Raw genomic sequence first — 21,036 nt, forward strand, 5'->3', positions numbered from 1 at the left:
TTTTAAGTTATCTGATGTGAGTTTACATCAGTCTGGGTATCTCTGAATTGCAATTGTAGATTCTTGGTATTTTTTCTCCCCTTCATCAGAGTGAGAACGGTGACAGACGAGGAAAATATCTTTTTTCCTTTCATGTAACTTACATATGACACATTCATTTTAGATCCTATTATTTACAAAAAATAGAAATCATTGTTAATTATCCTGTTAGATTCCTATTTTGGTATAGTTTGACAAGTGTTACACAAATGTTATATGAGCCCGAAGCGGGAAATATGAATGGAAGGTGCTGCTGCTATTGAACTAGCTCCTGAAGTTTTGGAAACCACATGAAATTTGCAAAGGTCATAGCTTTGAGAGATACAGTTTTAGTTGAAATAACCCCTAATAATTCAGAGATATATAACATTATTGTGGTCTTTTAGCCTCCACAGATCTTCTGATTTACATGTAATATTCACTTCATCTAAATCCTCTAAGTCTGTGGGAGAGATTCTCTTCATCAGAATCCGTTGGGGGAGGGCACTAATTACTAATTTCCTTCCAGTTTATTTTGAATATGTGGAGAAGCAATGAAAAGCCAAGTATTTTGTCATAAATGGAGGTTTGGAGTACACAATTGGTGTGGGGTGTTGAAAATGCTCTTCCATTCTTCAGTAGGGAGACATAGATTAAGATTAAAAAAATTTTGATTCAGGTCCTAGAGCATAAAATGCACTTGTCAATGAGTTTTTAAGGGGCGATAATCTACAGCTTGGGGAAAATTTAGGTGTACTCAAACTTCCTACCCACTCATGATTCTGTTTAAAAAAAGAAAAGAACTTCCACTAAAGAGTGAAAAGTCTGCCATTTGTCATAATCCAGAAGTTCACTCAAACCTTCCTTAAATTTTCGGTGTTAAACACATCTCCCAAGACCCTGCAGCTATGGCTTTGCCTTAGGGTGGAGCTCAGTCCAAGAGGTTTTCAGGACCTAAAGTGCAAGGGATTCTTGGCTTGGTGATGCATAAAGTTTTCTTCAGATCTTATTTCCCACGTCTGAGTGACCAGCTTCGAAATCGCAGAGCCGAGGCAACTAAGAGAGATACAGTATATTTCGTGTTAAATCGGTCCAGGAGCAGAGAGAATGTGCAGGCAGTCTCGCGAACATGAGAACCTCTTCTGGAGGGGAGAGGTTATAAAGCAGATAAGGATTCCTGGGCGAAGAGCTACCGCATCCTCTGCCTTTAGCCGACCGTCGCATCAGGAGTCCACGGCAGCTCGGATCCAGAGAGGAAGGTGGGATAGGAGGAGGTGGAAAAGGGAGAGGAAGGGAAAAAAGAAAAAAAATAAATAAAAAAGGAGCTGGGGGAGGGAGGGGTGAAGCCAAGGGAGTAAGCGAGGGAACAGCGCGCGGGGGGAGGTGGAGATGCGGGGAGCGCGCCTGGCGCAGAGAGCTGAGTGGACCGCTCCAGACAGCGGCGCGTGCAGCAGCTCCTGAAAGCAGCGAGTTGGCAGAGCCGGGCTGCGTTTCCAGCAGGAGCTGCGAGCTCAGTGCGGGCTCACAACAAGGTGATGTGCCTGGAAGCATTCTTTTGCCCCCTCGGGCTGCCGCGGTTGGGGCTTCCTCCCTCATACCCACCTCTCCTCCCCCAGGTCTGCGGGTCTGCGTGTGTGTGAGTGCGCGGGTTGGGGGGTAAAGCCTACGGGGAGGGGGCACTCCGTCCCCGCTCGTCTCCTCCTCCCTCTACCCCTGTTGTCGCTGATGCATGCATTCCCGGGTATCCCGGTATTCTTACCCCTTCTTTGACACTGCCCCCCCCCCCCCCCGGGCCCCCCGGTTGTGTCTCCTTTCCCAGATGCTCAAGGTGTCAGCCGTATTGTGTGTGTGTGCAGCCGCTTGGTGCAGTCAGGCTCTCGCAGCTGCCGCGGCGGTGGCTGCGGCCGGGGGGCGGTCGGACGGCGGTAATTTTCTGGACGATAAACAATGGCTCACCACGATCTCTCAGTATGACAAGGAAGTCGGACAGTGGAACAAATTCCGAGACGTAAGTGCTGCGCACCCCCGTCCCCGGGCACAAGAGCGCGCTACTCCCTGGCGGGGGCCGCGGCGGCTGGGGATGGGTGGGCAGTGGGCTCGGTTTTCCGAGGCGAGGGCTTTGGGGAGACGCGGCGGCGCTCAGGGTCTGCAGAAGTTGGCAGTTCCGATGCACCCCTCCTGGCTAGTGCAAGGGGACGGCGAGCTCGCCGGTGCACTGGAGTTCGGGTCTCACCAGGTTCCCGCTCGCCTCCTGCCTCTTCGCTCTCCCACTGTGTCTCCCCACCTCCCTCGGCCCCCAAAGGTTTGCAAAGTGCTGGCTCAACCTTCCCAACTTTTGAATGGTGTTTCTGGCAATAGTAAACACGGCAGATGCGCCTTTGCTGTGCAGTGCTTGCTACTAAAGTAACTAGGATCGATCCCGTTACTAATGGTCCATTAAGGAATTTGAGGGAGGAGGTAGGAAGATGTAAGATTTATAAATGCCGGCTCTCCAAGGGGCGGGAGGTTGTTTGGCCGCGCCCGTCGGCAGAAGTTGAACGGCTCTTGATGACATAAAATTGCTGATCAGATTTGTGCTTCGGCATTAACTTTGACACGGAACATGTTTACAGTGCGTTGGATAACGTTGTATTCCGAATTGAATCACTGCCGTAAAACCCGCCGGGTGAGAGGGTCGCGAAGGGGGAAAGGGACTTCTTCGCAGGGGGTAGCTCTGGAAGGGTTAAACTGTAGGCTGCCCTGGGGAGTTTCCTGGAGGCTGGTTAAGACCGAGGCTGGTTTAGGGACGTTCGTTGGCGGCGGAGCCAGTGGCCGTGACTCGCCGGTCATTCCCGCCCGGCCCCCCACCCCCCCATCTGATCTGAATGGAGCCGAGTGAGAGAGCCGCGGGCATCAGGAGCGCGGTTCACCTCCACGCATTCAACTTGGATGTCCCAGTGAGGTCGCTGCCCGGGCAGTGGCAGTCGTTCGCCGCCCCCAGCCCACCCTTTAAAACCCGGAAGGCCCGAAAGGAAGTGAGAGTGATTCACAGACACATCGCCAACCTTTACTGTGACATTTCAGAGAATTCTCGTGGAGTCCATCTGCACTGCCCTACGTGGAGATGAGTTAACTTCTTTCATCCGCTGTCGCCCGGTCACGATTTGGGAAAATAAATGGAAGCACAGATTAGTTTTCATCTTGGCTCCCCTAAACCCTTCTCCTGACCACCCCCCCCCCCCCGACCTGTGTTAACTGAAAAGCCAAAACACGTAGCTGATTCTGGCAGAGGGATTCCCGAAGAAACGCTCATTTTTACTTCAAAATTAGATGTAGCTCATTGATACTAAGCATGGGTGCTGGGATGAAAAATGGTAATGATAATGATAATACTTAATGAAGGGTTTTGTCTTATATTCTTGATGAACAAAGCTTAAACATCATTTTATTTCTAAGTGAAATCCCTTACACATTTGTTTTATTTAAGTTTATGCTAATATTGAATACAATCAAAAAAGCAAGAGAGCAAATGAGGTATTTCTAAACCTGGGGAAGAATTTCTGCTTATCATATTCTCGTTTGGAAAAAAAAATATTGAAGATTTTTCAGTGTTTGAACAGTGCTTCGCATAATGACATTTTATTTCTTAATGGGTGCTTGAAAATCTTTTAAAATAAATTTTAGGCTTTCTTTTCTAAAATATATTTTAAAACTTTAATATATTTTCGAACTGAGTATTCTCTGACTTTATTCAAATTACTTTATTGAATTATTTGGAGCCACCAGTTGTACTTGGACAGTTTGTAAATGTGTTTGGTTTAAACTATGGAAGCAAGCTGAGTTGCCTGAAATAATTAAATATTCCAGGAATCATTTAGCCAGCTTCTATAGACAAAGAGTAAAGCATTTTATTGCTATAGTATTTTCAGTTATTCTTACTTGATCTCTGGGGAAAAAAATCCATCAAAAGTGTATGTTAAAGTTAAGTAAAATACTTATGGAAATATTTTTAGCAAATATCTGTTTTGAAATACACGCAATACATGAAAATATAATAATTATCTGTTTAAAATACAGCAAGTTTTAGCATTAACCATTTTAGTAAGATCATTATCTTTTTGTAAAGATAACTTCAGGAGGGCATAGAGAAAAGAAGTGCTATCTTTTTTTCCCCCTTAACCACCTGTTGCTTATTATTAACATGATAAAATGTATGCCCATGGTGTGACTCAGAATGCATAATATAGAATCCTTACTTCTATACTATATAGAATATAGAATGCAACTCAGAATGCATAATATAGAATCCTTAGTTAGACAATCCACCTCACTGCTGATCTACAGATTTTTTTTTTTTTGCCTTTTTTGGGAATCATGAGCTCACTTACTTTTTTTTTTTTCTGTATCTTTTAAGGAATTGTTTATTTTTTCATCCATTTTCATCTGGAAGCCCATGTACTACATGAATCTGCCTTTAAATGTTCTGCATCAGCATTGATGTCTTAAGTAGTTGATTTGCCACTTAGGTTATACGAAGGCAAAGAAACAAGGAAATCATCCAATTTAACTGAAGTACTTCTGTTTAGTGCTTTCCTTTCATAAAAATATAGTGAATTTTATTTACAAAAAAAGCTTTGGAATGCCTAAGCATAAGTAATACTAGAATTAACCTTCTTGTTAATTTACACAATCAACATTATTTTATAAATAATTCCTAAATGGAAGTTGAACTTTTTTAAAAAAATGTAATGTTTATTTATTTTTGAGAGAGAGGGAGAGAGAGCACGAGTGGGGGAGTGGCAGAGAGAGAGACTCACACAGAATCAGAAGCAGGCTCCAGGCTCTGACTAAGCTGTCAGCACAGACCCCGACCTGGGGCTTGAACCCATGAACCATGAGATCATGACTGAGCCGAAGCCGGACACTTAATGGACTGAACCACCCAGGCGCCCCTGAACTAACTGTTCTTTTCAATTATATTTGAAAACTACTTTGAATAGTATTTGAAAACATAATCCATTATTATATTTTAATTGAATGATTTTTAAGATAAATGTACTTTTTATACATTATATGTAATAGATACAACTATATGTTATATATATAATTAAGCTTTAAGAATAAGGAACATTGATAGGAAGTATTATGTGAGAATAGATGAACATCGGAAGCACTGCCATTGATGATACATTTTTCTCAATTTCCTCAATATAAATCACAGAGAAATAATAAACCAAAGGCAAGCTTAACATAGAAGAAACTTCAAATAATTTTGACTACTTTCTACTAGCAGTGCTCTTTGAATAAAGTTTTGTTGCCCTTTAAAGTGTACAGAATGTCATTATATAGACAGAGAACTTTTGTCCTTTTAAAAATCATTAATGTATTTGGTTGTTAGAGTAAAAATTCCTGTGGATGTTCTAACTTCTATATTTTAGGGAAAATTAAAGTTTAACTTTTTAAAGGTGTAGAAAAGTCAACTAATTTGAAAATAAGTATAGTAGATAGAACCAGAATGTAATGTTTAGGGAATAATTATGTGATTTGAAAATAAAGCAAACAACAGAAACTTTCAACAACAGGATATATTTAGAAGATACACTGGTTACAAGGCATTTGCTATTTTTTTTAGTTCTGGAGAGTAGTGGTAAAATCAAGAACACAGGATTCCCCAGTGGGAGAATTGTGGAAATACTACGTTTACCAAGAACAGGTGTAAGGAATTCCCTCACTCCATTCTTGCATATATAATATTTACATGCCTGTTAGGAACATTGAAAGTCAGGATCATTATAAGAAAACAGAATTATCAGCTCATGAATCAAATGGCCCATATACTGCATATTCAAATATTTATGTTTTATAAGTCAATTAAATTATACCTTTAATCACATAATAAATGAGTATGAAATTTGGAAACCAATGAATTAGTTGATAATGAATGATATAATAAAATAATCATTCTTAAATACTATTTCACCAAAGTACATATTGTAATTAAGAATGACAGAAAAGATACTATATGTTGGAAGCAATATAATAAAAATGTAGCATAAGAAGCAATGATGGCCACACGAATTACAAAGAATTCACACAATGAAATCAGACTTGTACCCATACGTTGAAATTCAAATACTTCTCGGTTAGTTTTCTTTTTCGATAAAAATGCCTGGGAGTGGGGGATAGTGGGTAGGAGGAAAGTTGAATAGGTGGAGCACAGATTTCTAGGGCAGTGAAAATACTCTGTGTATTTGTATAATGATGAATACATATCATTATACATTTGTCTGAACCCATAGAAAGCACAGCTCCAAGAGTAAACTCTAAGGTAAAGTATGGACTTTTGGGTGACTACGACGTGTCAGTGTCCATTCATCTATTGTAACAAATGTAGCACTCTGGGGCGGGGGGATGTTGATAATGAGGGTTATGCTTTTGTGGTAGCATGAGGTATATGGGAAGTCTCGGGACTCTCAATTTTTCTGTGAACCTAATCTGCTCTAAAAGAGAGTCTTAAAATCATAACCACAACCTCATCACCTTAAGAAAACAGATAAAAACCTAGGGGTCACACTGAACATTGTTTTAAGAAATGGTTGCCATTCTTATTGCAAAATCCACAGTCAACTTCAGGGTACCCTTATCGCTTAAGTAGTTTTTAATACCCTTCAGATATGTTGAAAGCAATAATAAAGTCTTACAATTTGACTTTAGAAATTCAACCGTAAGTTAAAGGACATGTAAAGTGAACATGTAAAATATAGGTTTACATGTCTCAGAGGCACTCAAATTATAAGTTGACTTTCAAAATGCTTGATTTGGATGTATTGAGTAGGATGGTAACCTTTCTTAACTTCTTTCTCTTTCTTTTCTCATCTGAGTTGAGGTTTCATTTTAGTAGAATGTACAGATTATTTGAGAGATAATGGCTGATGGGGAGGGATATTTCCTGCCACTTAGTGGCTGTAGCGGAGTAAAGCCCCCTGAGAGTCTATCAACTTTTACTGCTGTTAGTTGGTAAATGAACAATTGCTTTCTAGACCTACTCCAAAGTATTTCGTTGCTTTAAAAGGTCTTACAATTGAAACAATGAGAACCTTTAAAGAATACTGTCAGTGCTTTCTTTAGATTTGTGATACACCCTCGGATTTCCTGAGAAGCCAGCATACCTTTAGCACTGACGGCTTCTCCTTCGTGGTACCTTTTCCTGAAATTAACTTTCTTAATTGACATATAATTGACAAAAGTTGTGTATATTTAAGGTGTGCAATATGATGATTTCATCTTCATATGCATTGTGAAATGAATACTTCTGGGGAATGTTAATAGTAGGAAGGAAAACTTTGCTGTGTGGCTTTTCAACAATATATAACAAAAACAATTATTAATAATTGGAGAAATCGAACAAATTAAACTGCTGCTGTCTTTGTTCAGGAATACTTTTCAATAATGAACACCTAATTCTGACTTTAAAAAAAGGACATTTTTGGTGTTTTTCACTATGAAAAGATATTTTTAACTATGGTAAACATTACCTATATTTTCTCACAGTGCGGCACGTAGGCTGTCCTTGGGAATTCTTCACAGTTAATTTGTTGCATTCTCACAAGTGTTTTGCTGGCTTTCTTGTGATCTTTTTCTTTTTTTTCTTTTGATCTTTTGATGACTGTGGGCCACACCATGTTTACAAATCTGTGAAATTGTATGTGGTGTATATATAGTGCACATATTTGCAGAGCAGACTTGGTAAAGACTATAGCATGTGATATTTTTATATTTGACTATTACTCGTATTGTTTAAATCATTAGAGGATTTAGTCATTAGAGAGGCAATTGACTGTAAGAGAAGCAATAGGCAGTTTTGGAAGATTATTATGGGGCTACTAGGGCAGCAAAGGGCTAGCTCCATGCAGCATCCTGACCCCTACCCATGTCATCTGAGTCCTAGTCAAGCAATGGTTGTGGTACTGTTGGAAGAATTCTTTACCTCAAAAGCCGGGGATGGTTGTCTCACCGCTTTGAAGAATGAAGAATGAAGAGGTGGATACAAAATGAGCAGCAGACAAAAGTGTATTAAAGTGTAAGATCAGAAAGGAAGAATAGTAGGAAAGCTCTCTTTTACAGAGAGGGGGGCATTGGAAAGTGAATACCCACCACTAGAGGCCAGGGTCTTTGTTTTATAAGGTTCTGGTCAGCACTACCCCCTCATTCCTTCTCAGGTCCCACCCTTATTGACTTGATGACTCTGGGCACTGGGTTGTCCATTCCTGATTGGCTTGATTCCATTTATGAGGGGTGGTCTAAGGCCATAGATCATTCCTTGGGGATCCTAAGTTCTATGGTCTACTACTTATTTTTAGTCAGGTCTTTTGTCCAATTCCTGAAGGGAGACTGATGGGGAATGAGTGGTGTCTGTTACATTCTTAAAAGGAACACTATGCCTGAGGGGGTTTGCTGTGGTCAGACACTCCCAGCATTGTTCTAAAATATGTGTTTTTTCCCACCCAGGGACCGCAGGTCCTAATCTTTCCCTCTATCTTTTCCCTATCCTAGTACAGCCTCCACACCCTATTTCTTAACCTACCCACCCACCCCCACCACCATCACTGCCATACTCACCAGTCAGGATTCAAGATTGGTTTTGTCAAGTCAGACGTCACAGGAGGAAGGCAGGGCTGAAAATACCCACTGATTTACTGATTTCTGAAAAAGGACTGTCAGGTACAACTGTATCACCTTATCAGGCAAAATTTAGTTGTTTTGCCATGGGAAATTATAGGGAAGTACACAACACTTTAACTCTCCAGCTCTCATAGTTTCTAGTGAAGAATTAGGAAAGTATAACCAAGTGAAATGAGAAATAAATTACTTTGTGTGTGTGTGTGTGTGTGTGTGTGTGTGTGTATGCGTTACACATTTATATGCATGTATATACAGGTGTATGCGTAAATATATACGTATTACACATATGCTTTAAGTGTGTATTCCTTCAAATAAGTAATAGATGAAATAATCATAAAACCGAAGTGATTATATATTGCATTATAGATATTTTTACATGCTAATTAGAAAATAGGCACTCCCTCTAAAATGTTGTTAAGACATGTTTTAGGGTTTTTTTGTTTGTTTGTTTGTTTGTTTTTTCCCCCAGTGAAGTTTTTCCACATCTCACAATTTACAAACACAATCTCCTTTGCTGTTGTATGTGTGGTCACTGTGTGCCTTTCTGGTTCTTATGGGAAGTCAGCAGCTTGTTTGGGATTATATGCTTAAACTTTTTACCTAACATACAAAAAGAACATCATGTACTGCTATGAAGCATCTATTTTCCTACTCTTACAACAAGACTATGATAAGACCGCTTTTAGATCTCATGATTCTGACTCAGACTAACATTTCATGTTCTTATGCAACTTCAGTTTTCACGATCTGGGCTAGATTATTTTATTATATTTTATGTATTTATTTTCTAAAGTCCGATCTGTGAATTTTCTATACACGCCATTCAACTTCTATGAAATCCTAGCGTATTTACATACATTTTCCCCATTTATGAAAATCCTTTCTTTTTTTTTCCTACTCTTTCTTCCTTTCTTAGTTTACAGATTCTGCTCCCTATTAGGCTCTGAACTCTCTACAGTTAAAGATTGTAGTCTCTTCCCCCTCAAAAATCCAACAGTTCACCTAGCATGATCCCAGTGACAGACTCTGACTTAGCGTCAGAAAAATATTAAATAAATAAAGGAACATTATATTAAGTGTGCAATGCCATCTGAACAGTCCTTAAGCAAAGGCTTTTAGAACGGCATTGTTTTTTATTGACCATTTCCATTTCTGACCACTGTTAGCCCAGTTTTGTAATATGAATGAAAATTGAATTTTATATAAAATATAAGGCTTCAAGTACAAAACTGGTTTAGTCCATAAGTTTCAAAGTGCACTAAAATGGAAATTCTGTGCCAAACTGTCAAGTTCAATTTTAGAGTGGTAACAGTAGATGGTAATTATATGGCTCTTGGCACTCCCTCTGCCAATTCATCCAGTTCTTTTCCGATAGTTTCTCCTTGACCACATAAATTTTTGCTCTAAAGTCTTTAAATATTTTTATCTGCCTACTATGTCATATTAAACACCAATATCTCCCTCTTTTTCAACTACTGTGCTTCATTTAATGGCTGTGTGTGTGGCTGGATCCAGATATTTCACAGATAGTCTAGATTTATTTCATTAACTTCTGCCTCAGTTACAATTGCCAATGCCTTGGTTAAAAATAGGTGAAGTTCTTGCTAAATGGAGGCCCTGAAACAACATGCCTGAATTAAGATAGAATTTTATTTCCCGACCACGTAAAGGTTGAGATGGGCTTGACGAAATGAGTTTTCCAGGCCTGAACTTTCAGGGTTATTCCCTCAGTGTTCTCTATCATCAGTTATCATTTCCTATCCAGCAGGAAGGGTTTAAGACAAAGTCCAGGACATGCAATTACCCTGTAAGTTACCTGGCAGTTGTTCCACATTACTTCTGTGTGTATCTCACTGACCTGAACTCAGTGACATGGCTATACCTGGCCAAAAGGGAGGCAGGGGAATGTCATGTCTAATGGGAAAGGATTAACAATAAAAGAAAGAAGGCACAGCTGGATACTGGAAGGAAAACATTGGCTTCATCCTTCTAAATATCTGTTTCATCCATCTAAATATCTCTTGAAATTATTCCCTGTGCCCATGGAAAGGAATTTTTGTCATTTACCATTAATTGTTTGCCTTGCCTTCTGTCTTGTTCCCTCCCTAATTTCAGATTATCCCTCTATCCTCTGTTCAAGATAGAACTGGAGCATCCAGCATTTAAGGTTCTGGATATAGGCCCTTGAGGGAGTAGTAGTCTGCCGATGTCTAGGAGGAAATGTTGGAGGTCAGACCAAAGAAGAGCATCCACATATGTTTTTAAGGAGAGCCTTCATCTGATGGCAAGTCCTACTTCATAGTGAAATCATTTAGCATTGTCTTCTGTGAAACCTTTATCTTTTTTTCTTTCTTTTTTTTTTTTTTTTTTTTTCAACGTTTATTTATTTTTGGGACAGAGAGAGACAGAGCATGAATGGGGAAGGGGCAGAGAGAGAGGGAGACACAGAATCGGAAACAGGCTCCAGGCTCTGAGCCATCAGCCCAGAGCCTGACGCGGGGCTCGAACTCCCGGACCGCGAGATCGTGACCTGGCTGAAGTCGGACGCTTAACCGACTGCGCCACCCAGGCGCCCCTCTTTTTTTCTTTTTAAGTTATGGATCTTTGGTCATAGGTCCAGGTAGGTAATGTAATTGGTGGGAAGGAATTAGAATTTGTCACTCCTCTTAGTTGGAAGATAGAATACTCTCTCTACAAGGTTGTATTTACTCTGATGCAGAAAAAAAGAAAAGACAAGTATGGTTGATGTGAAGTACCTTTCCCTGGAATAATAGTAGAAATGATGCCATTACCGAATTCATGCAACTCCTAGTCCTGGAAGCAAAGAAAATAATCTCTTCAGCATTAGCATTTCTGGGAGAGTTAGGAGATAGAAACTGTACCAAGTAAGATTTGCCAGAAAGAGAGTTTGTTTCTTGACATCAGAGAGGGCTGAGCTCCTTGCCTGGATCATAAGTAGAGATAGGGCATCATACTCTTTTGTTAAGTTTATTTATTTATTATTATTATTAAGAGATCTTTGGGGCACCTGGGTGGCTCAGTCGGTTAAGTGTGGGACTTCAGCTCAAGTCATGATCCTGCTGTTTGTGCCTTGGAGCCCTGCACCTGGCTCTTTGCTGACAGCTCAGAGCCTGGATCCTGCTTCAGATTCTTTGTCTCCCTTTCTCTCTGCCTCTCCCCTGCACTCTCTCATGCACCTGTCTCTCTCTCTCTCTCTCTCTTTCTCTCTCTCTCTCTCTCAAAAATAAATACCCATTAAAAAAAAAGGAGAGCTTTGAATACTTCTTCATACTTGCAAATTGAAAACTTTGGTATTTATTTTTCTTTCATGCATATAGTTTTAAAAGTAATCGAAAATAAAAAAATCTTTACAATTTAAGTGAGGTAGACTCCTTTTTATATGTAGTTTATGTGCTTTGTATACTTTTAATCAGCATTATTGTTCTTATTGTAAAATAGGGATAATTAAATAAAATTCAATATTATATTTTCATGATTGCTTCCTTGGAAAAAATACTCATTTTTAAAGTTATACTAGTTAAACATGCAAGAGAAAGTATTAAGTCTCTTGCCATTACAGCAATATGTGATTTTTATTATTTTGTTAGGTTTAATATTTGATAGTTTGGTTTATTAATGACATAAATTAGAAAAGGAACTTAAATTTAGTATATATGTATATTTTCTACACACGGTCACATAGCAAGTAGCAAATAGGTCAGTCTTTCTTTGCCCCATACACTTCTTTTAGGCTCTTTATATTAATTTAGGAATTAACTGTATGATAATGTGCCTTTTTTCAGATGATGGTTTTGGTATTTTCTCAATAATACCATATTTTTATGTTTTTTGAACATACAAGGGAAAATAAACTACATTTAAACTTGGCCAGATTATTTTTTATAATGGGTATCCTCTATTTTCCTTATTTTATTTTTGAAAACTAACCATTTGTGCTAATTATGTTGAAATTAAAAAAAACTTAATGTAATGATTACATCTCTGTATCTATCTGTGTGTGTGTGTGTGTGTGTGTGTGTGTGTGTGTGTGTTTGTGTGTATCTCAACTGAAATGCCAAAAATAATGTAAATGAGAAAAAAGATTGCTGGGAAGTGGGGGAGAGAGAGAAGCCCAAGCAGGCTATGAGCTTGTGGGCATAGAGCCCACTGTGGGGCTCAACTCACCAACCACAAACAAGATCATGATCTGAGCTGATATCAAGATTTGGATGTTTAGCTGACTGAGTCACCCAGGTGCCCTAGAATATTGTAATTTTTGAATAGGTATTACTCTAAGCCAATGGCTTTTAAATTATTTAAGTGAATAAATTTTTATACCTCGTATGAATAAGCTACTCTTAAAATTCTACTCATAAATAGAGGGGGTATAATGGTAAAAATGTACTAATTCAAAATATCAAATGAGGCAAATATTTAAAATAAAATAAATTATAATAAATATATAGTATGGGGTGCCTGGGTGGCTTAGTTGGTTAAGCTTCTGGTTCTTGATTTTGGCGCAGGTCATGATCTCACAGTTCTTGAGATCGGGCTCTGCACTGGGCTCTGTGCTGAGCCTGCTTGGGATTCTCTCGCCTTCTCTCTCTGCTTCTCCTGCTAGTGCCGCCTATTTGTTCTTTCAAGAACAAATAAATAAACTTATTTAAATATATATTAAGTAATGACAGATTATTCCTTGTCTAGATATTGATAATAACACAACAATAAGCATTTTCATAGAGTTTATCGGATGCCAGTAGTATTGTAAGTTTTTAGATATTCATTAGTAACAATCCTATAAGGAAAGCACAATTATTATCTCAGTGTGTAGGTGAGGAAACTGAGGCAAAGTTACACAGGCAATAGTATCAGTCGGGTTCTGTCTAGTACTGGCATTTTGGCTCCACAACCTTGTCCTCACATGCAGTCCTGTAATGCATTCTGGGGTATAATACTATTTTCAGGTATCTGTTATAGTCCAGGAATTTTAAGTACATAATCCCATTAGTATAATTTTTAAGAAGCAGTTTATTTTTCATTGTAGTAAAAAGACTTACATAACATTTACTATATCCTTTTTTAAGTACACATTTCAGTAGTGTTAAGTATATCCACCCCTTTGTATACCCAATCTTCAGAATGTTTTCATCTTGGAAAACTGAAACTCTACCCATTAAACAACTCATTCTCCCTTCTCCCAGCATCTGTCAACCACCATTGTATTTTCTGTTTCTGTTAATTTGACTACTTTAGAGAACTCATATAAGTGGAATCATATAGTGTTTTTCTTTTTGTGACTGGTTTATTTCACTTAGCATAAAGCCCTCAAGGTTCATCCATGTTGTTGCAAATGGCAGGTTTTCCTTCCTTTTTATAGCTGGATAATATTCCATTGTGCGTACAGATCACATTTGTTTATCCATTCGTCTGTTGATGGACACTCGGATCGCTTCTCCATCTTGTCTATTGTGAAAAAGGCTGCTATGAGCATGAGTGTGTAAATATCTTTTCAAGGCCCTACTTTCAATTTTTTTTTTTTTTTGATATCTCCGAATTGGGATTGCTGGATCAAATCATAATTCTATTTAAATTTTTTTTTAGGAACTGCCCATTTTTCAATTGAGCTTTTATTTTTTGGTATAATCTTTTAATAACTTTAAAAGTAGACATTATCAATTTACTTTTACAAATGGGATCACTTAATATCAACAAATTTAAGTAATCTGCCCAAGGAATTTGAATCTACTTTCTTTAGCTCTAAAGATCATGTTTGTTTGTTATTCTTATTTATTAACTGTTGGCCACTTTAAATAAGTCATTTCAGACAACTCCAATTGTTTCTCTGTCTTTTGAAATGTTATATTTGGTTGTTTTAAATGGTCACAATAATTGTCTTCATTTCCATTTCTGCTAGATAAATAAATTGATAAAGATTTGGAATTTTTATTACGATTATTGAGGGAAGGTCACTTATACAAAATGACAGTGATTTCATTATAATTTGATAATTGTATCTTGACTTCCAGTAGCTTGTCCCTCATTAATTTTAGAGTAAGTTACATTAGTGAATGGAAAGCCAGTGGTTGCATAACACAGTATTGTTCAAAGAATAAGGTTTATTCCAATAGACATACTAAATATGACAATTGCATACTATTGCATTTTTATTAGTGATTTTCTTTTTGATATCACAATGAAATTCTGAATATCTTAGGTAGGCAGAAGTGGCTGTTAAAAGGAATACTAAGTGTTCTTACAATAGGTATTGTTTGGCTTATAACTAAAATATCTTTGGAAACTGTTAGGCATCATTGAGCCTAAATTCCACCCATTACAGTTGTGGATTTATTTTCAAAGTAGATAAAAGTAGAAAAGGAAAAGGTATTATTTCTTACAATTCAATACCAAGAATTCACAAATTATTATCATATACAATCAAGTGTAATCAGTACTGAATGGGTGCTGAGGCAGCCTACCAATTTCAGTCCATAGTAGATCACTTATTTTTCTATGTGCTCCATGTTGAATATCAAAGATTGTTGCAATTCTGTTGGCTTAAAAAGAAATGAAATTGCATCATATATAAGATAGATTATTGTGTGTCTAACGTTTAAAATAATTTTGTTGTTTACATATAATCTAGAGACTTTTCAATCTAAAATTCATTAAATTTATTAAGTATGAACTATTTCACTGAAAGCAGACTCTTGTGTTTTTAGAGTTTTGTAGTACAAGAGTGAAATTAATTAGATGCCAGACTGAAGAAAATATGGAGTGAATAAAATTCAGTGATTTCCCTGTTTTGTACCGATTAAAGTTAGGTAATAGTGAACTTATTTGATGCTAAATTTTACACTAAATATTTATGTGAAATAAATGGCTAATTTATATTATAATTAATATTTATGTGAAATAGTCTCTGATAAAAAATTAAAATAAATGTATCTGGTCAGTTTTGGAACATGTTCGGTGTTCTAGATAATTCTGTAGGTTTTTTTATTCTTAGCATAAGGAAAGGCCCATTATTTAGCAGGATTGAAAGAAGGAGAGGGACTAAAAATGCAAGAACTTAATTTAATTGGGTCTCCAAATATATAAAACATTACAGGGCCTTATCTTCCTGAATATGGTAAAATGCTTACTAGCTATAGCTCCTAATATAGTAATTTGATAGTCTCTACCTCACAGCTCTCTTTTACTTTTCTATCATCAGGCCACTTTGTGACTTTCAAAATATTTACATAGGGTACTCTAGGCAGGATACTCTGAAATATGAGCTTGCTAATTGCTTTGGCACATGGTATTAGCATCTGCTGAAGAACCAGTTTTAGAATATCAGGAGAATATTTATAGGCCTTTCATGGCATACAGTATAGTATGAAATTATAGGCAACCTCCTAGTCTTCCACTAAGATTGTCTAAGGTGCCCTTGACAACATCTGATATTCTCCGCAAATGTCCGGGAGGCAGCCAGATTCATCTAAAAGGAACATTCCTTGAGGCAAAACTTTTCTAGAACATTGTATCAACAAGCATTGACCTAGGATTACCTAAGAAAATTTTCTTAGACATGAAATGTAATTTCTTGGAGCTAAGATGTTATATATTTTATGGTTTTAAATAACTATTACACCTACTGAAACTACGTGAATCAAGGCATATTTTCACACTGATAACTGAAGAAGTGCTAGTTTGGAAGCTGTGAAGTTTCAAAGTAACCTTAGGCAAAGTAATGTTTTTACATACATCAACACATTTTAGTATATTATTCCCAGAGTTTCTTGTTGATTAAACATGTCAACTTTGCTGACTGATGTTACTGTCATTTGAAATTATTTGTTTCAGAATCGAAAGTTTTATGTTTTTTTTTTTAATTCTACGTATTTTCCTAATTTTTTTTTTGTGTGTGTGTCTTTTAAACGTGGGAACATTGCCAGTGGAAAATGACATGTTTAATTCAAGTAGCAAATTAGTAGTAAGTATAGGGGAAAACACCCCACAACATCTTTGGGGAATAAGACATACTTGAAAAAGAATTTAATTTTGAATGTATGCCATGCATCAAGTTTTAAATATCATTGAAAACCACAGCATTTATATCAGTGAATGAGATCTGGAAATCTAATTTCAGAATTGCTCTGTTTGCTCTGAATAGCAGAAAGCCACCTGGCTTTTGCCGCCCAGAGTCTTGTGTTTATTCTTAGAATGAGTGTCCCTTTACGCACGCTGTTTGCTCCGACGTGTGGATTTGGGAGAGCACTAAAAGAAGCTTGCCACCAGTCCCAAAGGTGACAAAAGTACCTCTGATATTACTCTTGGTACCCTTAGCACCAAGATAAGATTAAGGTACAACATCAAACATCATCGAAGGCAAAGGTAACGTCCTTGGGAATCTGGGACAGTTATTTGGCTGTTCACACACAGTCATTTCTGAGTTAAAAGCAATTTGCTGACTTTTTCCCCCCCTTTAATGTTTATTTTATTTTTGAGAGACAGGGAGAGGGAGAGAGAGTGCGTGTGTGTGCATGGGTCAGGGGAGGGGGGCTGGAGAGAGAAAGGGACAGAGGATCTGAAGCTGGCTCTGCGCTAACAGCAGTGAGCACAATGTGCAGCTTGAATTCAGGAACTGTGAGTTCGTGACCTGATCCAAATCCGTACACTTAACCCACTGAGTCACCCAGGTGCCCCACAATTTGCTGACTTCTGATTGGTCTGCCTATGTGTCCTTGAATGGCTTTCAAGTTTCCTTACTCCATAGCCTGCCATCTTAGACTCCAAAAATAAGTTCTTTGTGAACCGTCCTTGTTAGTGGTAGGTAGTTTTAGGATTAGAGAGTCTTAGGTGTAATTAAAACATGTTTATTCTTAATTCTTCCACCTACAGAGGTTTTTTTTTTTTTAATTTTTTGTCCTTAGACTAGATTATGATGTTTCTGATTTGCATTACTGATTGAACAAAAGCCCTCCTTTTATTGTGTTTTGTGAGCCTAACTTTTTAAAACTTGAATGACTATAAATTTAAATAAATTTCTCCTAGATGGTATGATAAGAGTCCCACAATTTAATTTTTACAGTGATACAGTAATATTGGTATTATATAAAACTATCCAATATTTGAAAACATATTGACTGATATTTTAAGTGGACATAATGTGTATGTTCATTACTGAGTTTCTTTCTTTGTTTTTTAATTAATTCATTTGTTTTGAGAGAGGGAAAATGCGTGTATCAGCAGGGGAGAGGCAGAGAGGGAAAGAATCCCAAGCAGGCTCCATGCTGTCAGTGGAGAGCTGATGTGTGACTTGAACCCATGAACCTTGACATCATGACCTGAGCCTAAACTGAGAGTAAGAGGCTTAACTGAATGAGCCACCAGGCACCCCCATGAAGTTTCTTACTGAAAAAGATATTGGCTAAATCACATAGAAACCAAAATAAGCTGTATAAAAAACATATGATAATAGAATTATGTGTATTACAGAAATTTGATGTAGCATATTTCCCAAGCTTTAATATTTCGCTGTATTATGATTTTTTTAAGTTTACTTCTTTATTTTGAGAGAGAGAGAGAGCATGAGCTGAGGAGGGGCAGGGAAACAGGGAGATAAAGAATCCCAAGGAAACTCAGGCTGTCAGTGCAGAGCCTGACTTGGGGCTCGATCTTACAGTCAGTGAGATCATGACTTGAGCGGAGATCAAGAGTCAGATGCTTAACCGCCTGAGCCACCCAGGTGCCCCAATATATTATAATTTTTAACTGAAATAACTTTGTATATAAAATTGACCAGCTAGTGAAGGAGATTTAGATTATTTTTAACAAAAGTTTGTTTTTGTTTTGGAATTCAAAGGCTAAAGTAGAAGAAAGGAAAATAAAAGAATAAGCAAAAAAGGCAAAAAAAAAAATAGCATCATAAATTCCATCTCACACTGTTTAACAAATAGATTTTTTTTTTCAACAAAACTTGGCATAGTGGGTTATTTATAATAAGGCAATAATTAGAATAAATCTATATATGTGTATTTAGTTTGGCATCGAAGTTTAATATTTTTTTAAGTTTGTTTATTTTGAGAGAAAGAAAGAGGGAGAGGGAAGGAGGGAGGGGCAGAAAGAGAAAGAAAGAGAATCCTAAGTAGGCTCTGTGCTGCAGGGCAGATCCCGACCTGGGGCTCAACTCATGAACTTTGAGATCATGACCTGAGCCGAAACTAAGAGTCAGATACTTAATCGGCTGAGCCATCCAGATATTCCAAATTTGGCAGACAAATTTAGTCAAATCATGAGTCCTGTTAAGGTCTCTGTAGTACCTTTCAAATCCAGAAATTCACTCAAATTCACTCTTCCTTGGCTCAAATCATTACCTCTCATGTAAGCTAGTCTTATATAGGACTTTCATGTGTTCAGGCTCTTCCTTGCCTATAGTATCTAAAGCTTCATTGATAAGTGAATTTACTCAAATTAGCTCTGATCTTTTTGCTTCTATGTTCAAAAATGCCCATTCATCCTTTCATTTATTATAGAACAGGACTGCATATAACTGCAAATGTAAATTACCCTGAAAAAATTTGTGAATAGAATTATGCCCCATGGGATAAATTGTGGAATCCACAATAACGGGTCAGTTCATATGTTTGTAAAGTCATCTTAGAGATGATGTGAGTCCTAAGTCTGTTAGAGTTATCGTAATCTGTTTGAATATCATAAAATATACCTGGGGGATAAATATACCAGGAGTCTAAAATCAGAAAGGGAGAAGTAATCCACCCAGGCAAGCTTTGGCCGTGCTCAGGAGAGAGAGACAACGGTCACTTTAAATGTTGTTCTAATGTTCTGTAACATGTAGATGACAAAAATATTCCCCTGTCTTTGATTCCATGCTCACCTCGCAAACTTCTGATTTTAATGTAGCTCAGCCTCAGGGAGAGAATGTACCAGTCATGCTGACATGTGTTTTCTGCTGACAGAACCAGGTTTCTGAGGCGTCAGGGCTGAAGGCCAGAGCCTGGATGGTGTTAAATTCATCAAGGTAATATCACAGTGGGAGGTCTTTGGTAGGCACTGGGAGCTTCCTGGTGATAGACAGATCTTGCCAGGAGCTTTCTATTTAAATGTCAGTACCAAATAAAATCCAAAAAAAAAAAAAAATTTTTTTTTTCTGTTCTCAAATCCAAAAGCCCTCATGTCCTGTCTCTGAACTTTCTCATCCTTATTTTCTCTTTCATGCACTTTTCACTCTGGTTGAATTGAGTTATCATCTATCTTCCTGCTACACCTTCTGTTTTTTGTGTGGCTTTCTCATAAACTGTCCCTCTGGAATGGAAGTCTGATTTTTTTTCTGTTTCCTAGTATTTCTCATTTTTCATGGCACATTTTGTATTCCCCTTTATCCTAATATCTTCTGTGATTTCCACAGTCAGAGGCAATATTTCTCTTCCCTAAACTGCTGCAGCACTTTTTGAGAGGCAGTGGTAACTATGGAAAGACCCACGCATCTTTAGAGGTCTTTGCCTTGCAATCCAGGAGTGTAGAAGGAATACTCATAAAACTTATGAAATACGTGGATGGGTGAATGAAGATATCACTGGTTCTCTTCAGATCAAATACAGGAGGTAACAGTTAACATAGAGCTCAAAACCCATGTTAATACTATTAGTTGATATCGCAACATCTTATCTTATTTTTTCCTAGACGTTTCATTGAATGTGTCACTTATGGATCCTCTACTCATTCCCAGTTTCTATGCCGTCTTTCTTAAATGTCTGATTTCTGTATTTAAGCTCTCGTTGATTTTACAAGAATGATGTTGATTTTTACCACCAATTGTGAACTATAGTTTAAAAAAAAAGAAGAAAAAGAATATTAACAAGGGTTTGCCATGTCATATATGACACATTTTTGCTTTTCCAAGCAGCCAACTCCTGATCTATAATTACTATGAAAATGTCAACAGTAGGCTGCTGGATTTTTGCCATAAATTGTCGCAGAAATTAGCCACCCCACAGCCGGCTTTCAAAGAGAGGAAAAGGACTTTCCCTGCCTGTTTTTGTCTAAACTCAAGCTTTCTAAAAATGAGTATCCTAAGGAAACATTTTAAACTACTGTTAAGACTCAAACAATTGATTCATTCACTGTAGTAACATTATATAAGAGGGAAATATATAGAGATTTATTTTCTCTGGAAGAGCATCTACTGAAAGTAAACTTCTTAACCTGATTTTATAATAAAAATACAATGTTAAGAACAATAATTTTTGGAAAACACCTTTTGAAAGATACAAATGTTCTGAGATATACTAGGTAGTCTGATGTTTTGCTTTCATAAATTAAAACATAAGATTTTTTAGTATCCCAAATGAAATT

The 21,036-nt window shown here is 37.5% G+C and overlaps 1 protein-coding gene across 3 annotated transcripts in view; it reads left to right on the plus strand.

The window, feature by feature from the left end:
* Nucleotides 1-1,423: 1,423 nt before the first annotated feature.
* Nucleotides 1,424-21,036, plus strand: part of SPOCK3 (SPARC (osteonectin), cwcv and kazal like domains proteoglycan 3) — a 491,467-nt gene continuing 471,854 nt past the window's right edge. Inside the window, exons 1-2 of one of the 3 annotated variants that reach the window (XM_047857662.1) lie at nucleotides 1,424-1,550; nucleotides 1,838-2,026. In XM_047857662.1, the coding sequence (XP_047713618.1) occupies nucleotides 1,838-2,026 (189 nt within the window). In that variant the 5' untranslated portion in view covers nucleotides 1,424-1,550. Of the gene's footprint in view, nucleotides 1,635-1,837; nucleotides 2,027-21,036 lie in introns of all 3 variants that reach the window. The other 2 variants (XM_047857660.1, XM_047857661.1) reach the window with 2 other exon arrangements.

The sequence above is a fragment of the Prionailurus viverrinus genome, chromosome B1 (assembly GCF_022837055.1).
Source record: "Prionailurus viverrinus isolate Anna chromosome B1, UM_Priviv_1.0, whole genome shotgun sequence".
NCBI classification, from domain to species: domain Eukaryota; kingdom Metazoa; phylum Chordata; class Mammalia; order Carnivora; family Felidae; genus Prionailurus; species Prionailurus viverrinus.